Consider the following 11,282-nt stretch of genomic DNA (forward strand, 5'->3'; position numbering starts at 1 on the left):
GTAGAAATCTTTATCACCTTACACGAATGATTAACCAGCATACCTAACCTCTTTGGTTTACTTGTTCATGTGAACTTTCAGAAAATAATGAAGTTATACGTAAAAAATTGAGCTACAAGAAGTGAAAAGAGGAAGTAAGAAAGAAAACATGACCATGATGATTTTTAGTAGTTACAGGAAGGGAATTTACTGGATATATTTACTTTAAAACCCACACAGTAAAAAAAGAAAAAAGAAGATAAGGACCTTGATTTGTTTTTCAAACATGATCATTTTGTTCTTTGATAAAAATAAACCAAGGTGCATCATATTCAGCCTGCATACTGCTATTCTTTAAACCACAGATGAACCAAAGGGAGCTCGGGGGTTTTCTACAATATATACATTCAGGAAATACAAGTTAAAGTAGTTGCCATGTTCATGTGATGGACAGGAAGTCTTGCAGAAATAAGGGGAGGAAAATGAGCTGCTCACAAACCACAACATGTCACATGATATGAAAAGAGAACTACATGGTGACAAGTCACTGCTGCCTTCTGTCCCCGCACTTGAAATAGTTTTACCACTTTCACGGCGAACACGTCAACGCCACAGACGCGAAGGACGTGAAATCATACTTTTGCTTTCGGGAGACAGCAGCAGACATGTTGAGTTTCTGCAGTTTTTATGTGAGGGACTGGACATGTCACACAAATGGTGCATTTTTGCTGCAGTGAATTACACAATCATTCGCACATTAAAGTCAGAGCATATTTTTAACATGTTGCATTTTATCAAACTGTAGATAGAACAATAGTTATTAGTTTGTCAAGTAACAGTGCAACAGAAATGCGTAGCATCATAGGAGAGTTAAGAAACTGAAAACCCAAAAATATTTTCACAGTGGAGATTTGTCAATCACATTTAACATATACAGTGACTCATGTCAGGAATTTATAAAAAGCTGTGACTGTGTCCACGTCATTCCTAGCTGAGCTGGAGAAACATAAATACAGGAATTTTTGCATCTATGAAAATGTGATAGCAGGGAAATATCCAACAGCAGTATAATAATGGGCACATTTACACAGTCCACTCTCAATAAAATTGTCACTCCATTGTAGAGTAAATCTGGACTTAATCCAAAGGGCTACAGCCTTAATAGTATCTCTGTGAAGAACAGCGTTGCCTTGAGCTAAATATTAATACTGGCATGCTAACACACAGCTGGAATATGAAGCAAGCAAAGTTTCAAAGTTTGCAGTTCCGCTAGTGACCACATGAGGATCTAAAAGTGTCATTCCCCCATAAAGATCTGCCTTAAAATGTTACTTTACAGTAACTTTAAGTGAACATACGTACAGCATACTATTCCATGCTATTCCTTCTTAATAATAAGTCAGGGGGGACTTTCTTATAACTTCTACTTCTGGTTTTTGGAATCAGAGGTGATTTTCTTAGGTCAGTCATACCAGAGTAAAAGTAGGTTGGAATATTCAGCAGCTCATGACTGACCCAGCAGCAACTGATTGAAAGTATCTGCATCAACAACTTTGGATTGCAAGGCAATCGCAGTTTGTTTTTCTGAGACAATTTCTCTGTGACACATCTTTTTTTTTTTACAATACAAGATTCAACTGAACTGCTTCTACTTTGGTTCTATTCTTATATAAATTGTGGTTGCATGTTACAGTTAAATCACCATCCTGTAGAAACTACATCACTGTTTGTGGTGGGTTTTCTGAATTCTGAATGCAAGTAGGTAATGTGAATTTCTGTTTGTGCAGTCAAACACACGTGCCATTTTACAACAAACAGATTGCTGACTCGACCTCATTCACTTGCAAACTGTTAGCAAACTGATGTCATCTTAATGCACTAAAATTGCCTTGAAAATGGCAACTGACTGCAACCATTTCAAAGGCAACAGCACCATGCCAATGACTTTGTTCATTAACTTGACTGTAGCATAATACTGGTGATAGGAGTCACTCATCTGAACTTCTGGACTGTGTTCTTTCTTGTTGTTCTTGCTTTTTTTTAGTCTGTTACTTAATTAACACCAATAAGCACTTTTCTGTGCTTGTGGATTTCACCCATACAATTTATGGATGCAGCAAACCAACTTAGCACTTCAACTTCACCTCACACAACAGCAGCCACAGTGCTAATGGTGAGTCTTCAAAATGTGGAGTCTAGAAGCTGGTGAGTGCCTTAGTGGGTATGTCCACCAGCATGCTAACATACAGTGCTAATATTTGAAAGGTATAATGCTTACCTTACCTGTAATGCTTACCCTGTTTAACTTCCTGATTTGGTGCATTAGCATGCTAGCAATGCTAATTAGCATAAACATTTTCCAGATATTTGGCCTGAAACTAAAAATTCAAACAAATGAAAATTTAACTGGATGTTTGTACTTTAGGAGACAACACATGATCACACGAGTTTTTAAAATTCTCACATGGATCGCATCACATTTCACTTATAGTGTTAAACTATGTGCACGCACATTTGATTATCCACAAAGCAAGGACAACCTATGTCACCTTAGATGAAAAAAAACAACAATATTATCAACTGTGACTGATGCATATTCATCACATTTGGCTTACAGTATAAAAAAACAATAGAAAATATACACTGAAAGTTTACTATGTAAATAATGAATTGCTGTTTTGGATTTCCAACAAGCAGTAGGCGGAACAATTAGTACTCAAGTTTAACCCCCATTAAGTATTATATATGACAGCAGAAGCAATTAAAAACTTTGCATCATTAGTTTTTTGCTTCATCTCCGGAACAAGTGAGTTGTTATGTTGCAACAAACCTTTTCTAAAGATTATTATTAAAACCGTCAGTTGTCAAAAATTATAGCCAAACAAATTCAAATAGCTTAGCTTTTGTACAGAGAGTCCCACATTAGCAGGTATTGGGCACAGTTCTGACTGGTTTGAGAGTTGGTTTCTAACATGGACCCAAAAAACTTTTAATGGAAACGACAAGAAGCTTAAACAGAACATCAAAGGCGTCACTAACCAGTACAAATTGTCTGTCTTATGAAACCAGATCTACTACAGTAAAAAACAGGGGATCTGCTGAGCTGAAAGCAAGCCAACAGTACATTTTGAAAACTCATCAAATGTCATATTTACTTCTAATTGCAGTAATTTTGCTTTTAAACATTCTCCATTGCATTAAATTGTTAAAGAAGAATGAGATTTACTCGAGTCTTGTGTGTGTGGGAGTTATTTTGAAGCATTATCTTCAGTGGTCACCAAGATAAACAGTCTGTGCAGAATCAGAAGTTATAACTGATTTAAAAAAGTTTGCTGACTTTGCCCCAAATTTAGGTTTTAAAGATCTTTGTTCCTCTCCTGGAAGTTAAACTTCTACCACCGTCTTTGCTGCTGAATTCAGGATTCTTTGAGTGTCAAAGTGATGTCAGTTTAATTCTCTAAGGATTTGGTGGGAATGGTGTGGGGATGACACTAGAATTGGTTCTCAAACAGCCTTTGGAAACAGCATCAATCAAAGTATCATCAACCTGAAGCTGCTTGTGATGGAAAAGTTTGCACAGGTGTCTGAGTCTAGCTGCTTTTCCTCAGAACTCAGATTTGGCACTCACAGAGCTCTCATGTGTTCCCTTTAACTCTCCGCTGGTGGCCCCTGACATCCCGCCATTATCTTTACAAAACAATCGCCGCAGTGTGCCGCGGAATTTCTCCGCCCCAAACAGGTAGACCAGCGGGTCCATAGCACCATTCAGGCAGGTGAGGGAGGAGGTGAGGCGGTTGGCCAGGCTCAGGCCTCTGCGTGTCTGGCATGAGACGTCTGGGTGGCTGTAGCCCAGGATGAAGGTGGCCCTACTCATATGATAAGGCAGAAAACAGACCACGTAGATGAGCATAACCAGGCCAATGGTGCGCAGGGCCCTTAGCTTGAGCGCCGGCTCCAACCTGGAGCCGCGATGCAAGCTGTGAATGATGAGGAGGTAACAGGAAAGAGTGGCGAGGAAAGGCGGCATGAAGGCGACGGCCAGCGAGATCAGAGCGTTGCGTGAGGCCTTCTCCCTGTATAGCTGCAAACACACCGTCATGTTGTCCACCTGTGCAGTCTGATGGGTGACAAGCAGCGGTGCCATGGAGACAGTAACTAGGACCCAAAGAGAGAAGCTGATGATCTGAGCATAGCGAGCGCGACGAATCTTCAGTGACCTCACAGCGTGAACCACAGCCAAGTATCGATCCCCTGCTACACAGGCCAGGAAGTACAGGCTGGCATACATGTTGACATAAAACAAAAAACCCACCACCCGGCAGGGCACCTCGCCCAGGGGCCAGTGGCCTCCTGTAAAGTGGTAGGTGGCCCTGAGCGGGAGGATGATGACGTACGATAAGTCTGCCACAGCCAGATGAATCAGGAAGACGTTAGCTGGAGAAGAAACGCCACGCTGGTGAGAGAAAATCCAGAGAGCCAAACTGTTACCGCTCAGCGCCAGAACAAAAACCACGAGGTAGAACCATCCAAACAGCTGGTTCTCGATCGTGGTCTCCAACACTACACAGCTCTCTGATGACTGATTGGATGGCAGATGCATTGTAGCAGACTCCATTTTGGTGACTGTGGAGACAGAAAATATTATAATTATCATTACCTTTAAACCATTTCTGTAGTATAAGCAGAAGTGCATATATTCAGGACAGTTACGACGGGTCTAATTTTGCGCTGCAGGCTGCAGGGGTGGTCAGATTTCTGACCTGAATTTGAGTACTTTTGATTTTTTTTTTTAAGTTTATACACACACATACACACACACACACAAGACAGCAAAAACAGTCCCAGTAGACTGCATATTCTTTAGATCTTACAATCACCTCTTCCTTAGAAAACCCACCCACTGCTCCATCCAACCCCGCCAAGCTCCAACTGTTCACTCTTTGTATTTTTTGCTCTCTTTTCCCTGTTGCTTTAGCTCACTCTCTACACAGAAACATCACCGGGGCGTGAACAGCAAAGTCTGACTTTAATTAATTTAAGGCAAGGCTTCCTTCACTTTGGTATTTCTATTGGATCCAAAACCAACATTTCTACCGTGTTTAGCTGGGGCTGAACTGTCAACCCACACAAAAGATGTTTCTGTAGCTGATGGAAGGTTCCCAAATGCAAAAAACCCTCCTTAAATTCAGCAAGCCTGTTTGTGAGAGAGTTCACTTTAGAAGCTAAATACATGAAAGGAAGATTTGGAAAGTGAAACAGACTCTGTTTGGTACACCTGTTCAACTGCTCATTAATGCAGTTATCAAATCAACAAATCACATGGCAGGAGCTCAGTGCATTTAGACATGTAGACGTGGTGAAGACAGCCTGTTGAAGTTCAAACTCAGCATCAGAATGGAGGAAGAAAGGTCATTTAAGTGACTTTGATTGGTTGTTGGAGCCTGATGGGATAGACTGAGTATCTCAACTGGTGATCTACTGGGATTTTCCTTCACAAAGGGTTTACAGAGGATGGTCCGAAACACGGAAAATATCCAGTGAGGAGCGTGTTGATGTCAGAGGTCGACATCAACATACAGTTCATACAGACTCACTAAAATCAGACATTAGAAAATTGGAAAACTTTGCTTGGTCTTCCACGTATCAACGGTTCAGGCTGCTGCTGGTGCTGTAACATTGTGGGGAATATTTCCTTGACACACTTTGGGCCTCTTAGTCCCAACTGAGCATCATTTAACCACCACAGCCTGTCTGAGTATTGTTGCTGACCATGCCATACCTTTATGACCACAGTGTGCCATCTTCAGATGGGATAACACAATGTCACAAAGCTCACATCATCTCAAACTGGTTTCTTGAACATGACAGTGATCTCAGTCCAACAGTACAACTTTGGGATGTGATGGAATGGGAGATCATAGAGGCAACTGACAAATCTACAGCAACTGTTTGATGCTGTCATGTCAATATGAACTAAAATCTTTGAGGAGTTTCCAGCACCTTGTTGAATCTATGCCATGAAAAATGAAGGCACTTCTGGAGGCAAAGGGTAGACCTACCTGGTACCATCATGGTGTATCTAATAAAATGATTTCTGCACATGATAGCAAAGAATAAGATATACATTTAAAGATATATGTTTGTTTCCTATTACTTCAAAATAAGAACTTTCTAGACTTGTATATGGAAAAGATCCATATCCAAAGACTATCAATAACATTTCCTGATTGTTTCTGTGTTCTCTTTATGTTTTAGTGCTCATACAGTTATTTTTAGCTCAAAGATATTTTTTAAAAATAGCATAGAATAGAATAGAATTCAACTTTATTGTCATTGCACATGCACAGGTACAGGGCAACGAAATGCAGTTTGCATCCATCCAGAAGTGCTTTAGTGATATAGATATATTACAATATATATTAGCAATAATATAGATATGTGAGCTTATGTGCTTAAACAATGCAGAATAACCACAATGACTCACACACACAAAAAAAACCTGACTGGGCTAAATTTCACTCCCTGACTTTTGGCCCTTTAAGAAGCAGCGTGGCTCTTTTCAGTGGGTGTTGTGGGACCCACATGCCAGGGCATTTCTCAGCCAGGGCTCAGAGTCAGAGCTTTCAGTCCCCCTGAAGAAAGAGAACTGCAGTCCCAGCAGGGATAACAAACCAGAAACGGAGCAGCTGAATGGAAAATCTTCCATAAATGCAGATAATCCTGGAGAGAGACAAAGCTGAAATACGCCTTCATCACGGCGATCTGGATAAGCAGATCTGTGCAGTGAAGAGGAGACTGAGCATCCTGGTATTGGTCCTTTACACACAGCGCTTATGGAAAAGCTGCAGCAGCTGTAATGTGTGAAATCTTCCATTGTCTAATGTGAAACAGGATTAAATGAGCCCACTTCATAGTAAGCAATGATAGAAATTTGTTGAAACAGTGCAATCAGTAAAAGATTGAGCTGTTTGGGTTTGCATGAGCAAAGTGAGAAATTTACAGAAAGGTTTATTTAGTAAATCAACGGCAGAGGCAAGTATTTAGTTTAAGTTATAAAGGAACAAATAATAAAGAGGACTTACTGGACGGGCACTCCTAAAAAGAAAAGTTTTGCTGCTGGAAGACAAAGAGGAGATGATCAGTGCAGGAGCAGGGAGCTGTACGTGAAGACAGCTAGTTCGTCTGCCGCTGTGTGGAAAAACTGGTGCTCTGACATGAGGAATGCTGTCCTATAACCCCCCTATCTCTCTCTCAAGATGTTCTCGGGAATGAGACTGTAGCTCTTTTTGTGTCTCAACAAATTTGATAACAGAAAGGGAGTCCCAATGGGAGCCTTTCGTTTGAACCCTGACCCCACCCTTTCTTTCTCCATCCCCTTCTTTTCAGAGAGCCACTTGTGCGCTTCACAATAGGCTGAGTCAGAATGAGCGGCGCATTTCAGCAGCGGAAAGAAGAATGGCATGCCTCAGTCGCAATGAGTTTTGGGGGTATGGCTCCATGGTAACCAAGGCTAGTTGTGCATTAAGTGCCTTTACCATGAACTCCCAGCCTCCCACTGACAGATAGAAGATGGACTGTGTTGTTAATTGTGTTGTTAAAAGTTTATGACTGAAGTCTCCGAGATGATCTTTTGTACATGGCCTGCTCTGTTTTGGAGGGGGCCCCAAGCCCTCACTATAGGAGAGCCAGAGAAAAACAAGCCTTGAGAGGGGGGTGCTTGGAGGAAACAGAGGCCCTTGTTGCTGTCTTGCCTCCTGGGGGCATCTTGAATTGGAATGCCCAAAATAATCAGTCGCATAGCCATCGGACAGATGTGGAGAGGGGACCCACTGACCAAGGGGAGATAATATTTCTTTCATACATGAACTTCACAGCTGTGTTTCAGACACATTGGCCCTTCTTCTCCTCTATATCATCGATATGCAAATGGTATTCTGTAGACTTGAATGAAACCACTATCTGCAGACTGTGGAGAAGCTTTGACATCACTACTCTGTTAATCTACTGCCAATTGCTAATTGGGACAGCCCCCCGCTTTTGTTCGACTTCTCCACTTTGTCTGTTATTCGTCTTGTTACCCCGAAGCAAAAACATCCCCTTGTGCAAGAGCACAGCATCATAAATTTATCATTCTTCTTACTGCTGGGAGGGTTTAGTCAATAAAACGTGCTTTTTTCTTGCTGATGAAAGAGTTTAATAAAAACAGAGATGCTTTCATTTTAAAGGATAATTCCGTCATTGTATGTAGCTGTGGACAGCCTCCCACAAGTAAACAAACATCTAAGTTTATCAGTTAGACATGACAAATGAAAACAGAAATACATTCAGGCCGATTTAAAACATTTTAAAAGCATCAGTACCAACTTTTTTCATTTGAAGTTAATCAACTCAAGAACAAAAGTAACCTCAAACTAGAAAAATTTGCATTTCCTGCGAAAATGCTGTGTGGATGCCTTAACGCGTAAGATGTCTGCTGAAAAAAGCTGAAAAAGTTGAAATTTAAAAAAAAAAAAACAACAACAACAAACCGTTGCCCTGAGCAGGATTTGAACCTGGCCCTTCTGGTCTCATGGCGGTAACTCATCTCACTGAGCCAAATTGATTCTCACAAAGAAGCGGTGGAGAGACTGACAATTGTGCTGAAATGAGCAGAAGCTGCTGAGAATTGTGCTGATAAGAGGTGAAAAGGCTGAAAATTTTTCAGAAGAGGTGAATAAGCAGGATTTTGGCAGAAAAGAGGTGAAAATTCTGCTGAAAAGAGTTCAATCAGCAGAATTCTGCTGAAAAGAGGTTTCTGCTGAAAACAGCTGAAAAAGCTGGTATTTGTGCTGAAAAGAGTTTAAAAAGTCTAACTGTTAACTGAAAGAAATGTTGACTGGATTTGAACCCGGGCCTCCCAGTCTGAGAACGGATGCTCATCTCACTGACCTAAAACACAGGTCAACCCGGCAATGAAAATCAGTGAGGCCACTGATAATATGGCAGAAATGGGCAAAAAATATTGCAAAAAAAAATTCAATATCTCAAAAAGTATAGAAGTTATGAGCACCAAAAGTCATAGCACCCATTAGCAGAAAGAGCAGAATTTTTAAAGATTTGAATGGAGAAAATCGGCTGAAAACTGAGGGCATCCACACAATAATCGAATGTGTATTTGAACTAACTTTAAACCTATATTGAATTCAATTCAATTCAGTTTTATTTATACAACGCCAAATCACAACAACCGTCACCTCAGTGCACTTTATATTGTAAGGTAAAGACGCTGCAATAATACAGTGAACGTATTAGCTTTGCTATTCATCCATCCATTTGCTATTCATCCATCAAACATTTAGCTGCTCCTTTTTTTTTTACAGCTATCCAAAGTTCACCATTTGATCCTTTTCACCTTGCAATGGTTAGTTCCAAAATTTTGTTTGTAATGTTGAGTAACAGCTGAGCCTGTTGGTGATGTGTGTAGGAACTGCTGACAACAGACGGTATAAAAGATGGATGCAATTTCCACATCTGAAAAAGTGAAACCAACGTTGAAAGGTCTTAAACCTGGATTCTCCTTAATGACCACCAGGGGGCCAGATCTGTTGTTGCAAAACGCTTTGCAGTCCTATAGAAGTCGATGAAAAAATAGCTCTCTGCTCTGATCTCTTTAAATACCTCCCTGCTGGGTCTATGGTTTCGCTAACTCATTTTTGGTTAAGTTGGATAAAAACAAAAAGTCTATTGTGTAAATTTTGGTTATACTATAATAGAAAGGAAGATTATGTCTGGCTTCACAATTGTTCATCTCAAGGCTTCAGTATGGGCTCAAATTGTATGGCGTTATTTTTGTGCCACTATTCTGAAAAGCTAAATTTGAGTGAACAAAACTCATTGCTGCGTGCAAAAAATGTATTTCAGTGTTTGCTATGATCCATACACACACACAATAGCAGCCCCTCTTGCTCAGTTTTTGCATTTGCGCTCGCTCGCAATGTGTTGCTTGCACTCTCAACATTTCCGCCCGTGCGCGTTCCACTGTTTCTATACACCGTTATATTTGTGCCACAAAACCAGCCAATCACAGACTTGGATGCAAAAAAATCTGATTGGCTGTTTTGGTCTCCAATCAGCTTGAAATGACGAAATGCACTATCCCAGAATCCATTTCATCCAAAAAACGAGGCAGTGGCGGAGGAACACAGAGTGGCGGAGTTTGAAATATTACTCTTTCTGGGTCACAAAATAAACTTTTAAGATATTTTCATGCGAGAATGGTGCTGTGTAAACTTCAAATAGCTGCTCGATTTATCAAGACATTACATATTTGCACAAGTGCTCTAAACGTTTTCGGAGATGCCTGTTACCCACCAGCTGACCAGCTAGAATGGAAAAAGACACAAAGCTGGAGTTATTCTGTCTTTACGCTGTCAACGTGCTGCTGTTGTTTAGCGCAGTTCAAAAAAGCACCCCTCTGACAGGCAAAGCCATCTGTTCTCTGATTGGATAGTTAAATTTGTGATTGACATGACATTGGCCAATCAGATGAAAGGAAGAAAAATAGGGTCAAAATTCGTACTTGAAACTTGAGTGCAGACTTTCTCACGTATTTTTTGGCTAAGTCCACACACAAATCTTTTTTACACACACACAAATCTTTTTTACACACACACAAATCTTTTTTACGCACACACAAATTCTTTTTACACATACAAATCCTGATTTGCAAGTACAAAACTGATTTACAAGTACAAAATATTTATGACCACAATTTGAGCCCATACTTCAGAGCATGACTTCAGAAACCAGTGAGTGATGTCATGTAGTTGTGCATCTTTTAAAAGAAGTGGAAAATTGAGATTCATCAGGGACAATGCAGGGATTCAACATCTTGCCCAAGGATGCTTCGACATGGTGATTGGAGTATTTAGGAAATCGATCCACCAATCTTCTGATCGGTAGAGCTCCTCAATCTCCTAACCCACAGTTTTCCCAAAGAAAGCTCATATTAGTTGTCCCACGATGAGCTTTATTGTACGACAGTGGACAGTTAGAAATGATCACAGGGTTATAGTTAAAAACAAATCAATCATGATAATCACCTTTTAGGTAGTTCAACTCGCCAAGACACATTAACTGGGGGGATGTTTTATTTCACAATTTTAACACAGAGTAAAAAATTTGCATCTGTAAAATTGACATAAAGGGAAAATCATTGTGGAGATTAACTTTCGATATACTTTTTGAAGATGGGCTAATTTAAAGGTTGCGTGTGCAACCTAAACACACAAATTGTGAAGTCGCTTTGACACTTGTCCAGCTTT

At 40.4% G+C, this 11,282-nt stretch overlaps 1 protein-coding gene across 1 annotated transcript; it reads right to left on the minus strand.

Annotated features, from left to right (window-relative positions):
* Positions 1-61: 61 nt before the first annotated feature.
* gpr17 (G protein-coupled receptor 17) lies at positions 62-7,306 on the minus strand. Its single transcript, XM_004552842.4, has 2 exons — positions 7,062-7,306; positions 62-4,602 (listed from the first exon to the last, which is right to left on the minus strand). The coding sequence occupies exon 2, from the start codon at positions 4,592-4,594 to the stop codon at positions 3,584-3,586; it is 1,011 nt and encodes a 336-aa protein (XP_004552899.1). The 5' UTR covers positions 4,595-4,602; positions 7,062-7,306; the 3' UTR covers positions 62-3,583.
* Positions 7,307-11,282: the final 3,976 nt, after the last annotated feature.

This window comes from Maylandia zebra, linkage group LG23, assembly GCF_041146795.1.
Source record: "Maylandia zebra isolate NMK-2024a linkage group LG23, Mzebra_GT3a, whole genome shotgun sequence".
Taxonomy (NCBI): domain Eukaryota; kingdom Metazoa; phylum Chordata; class Actinopteri; order Cichliformes; family Cichlidae; genus Maylandia; species Maylandia zebra.

Bases quoted from the DNA above. Each gene is read 5' to 3' on its own strand.
- gpr17 (XM_004552842.4), bottom strand. From the start codon at position 4,594: ATGGAGTCTGCTACAATGCATCTGCCATCCAATCAGTCATCAGAGAGC.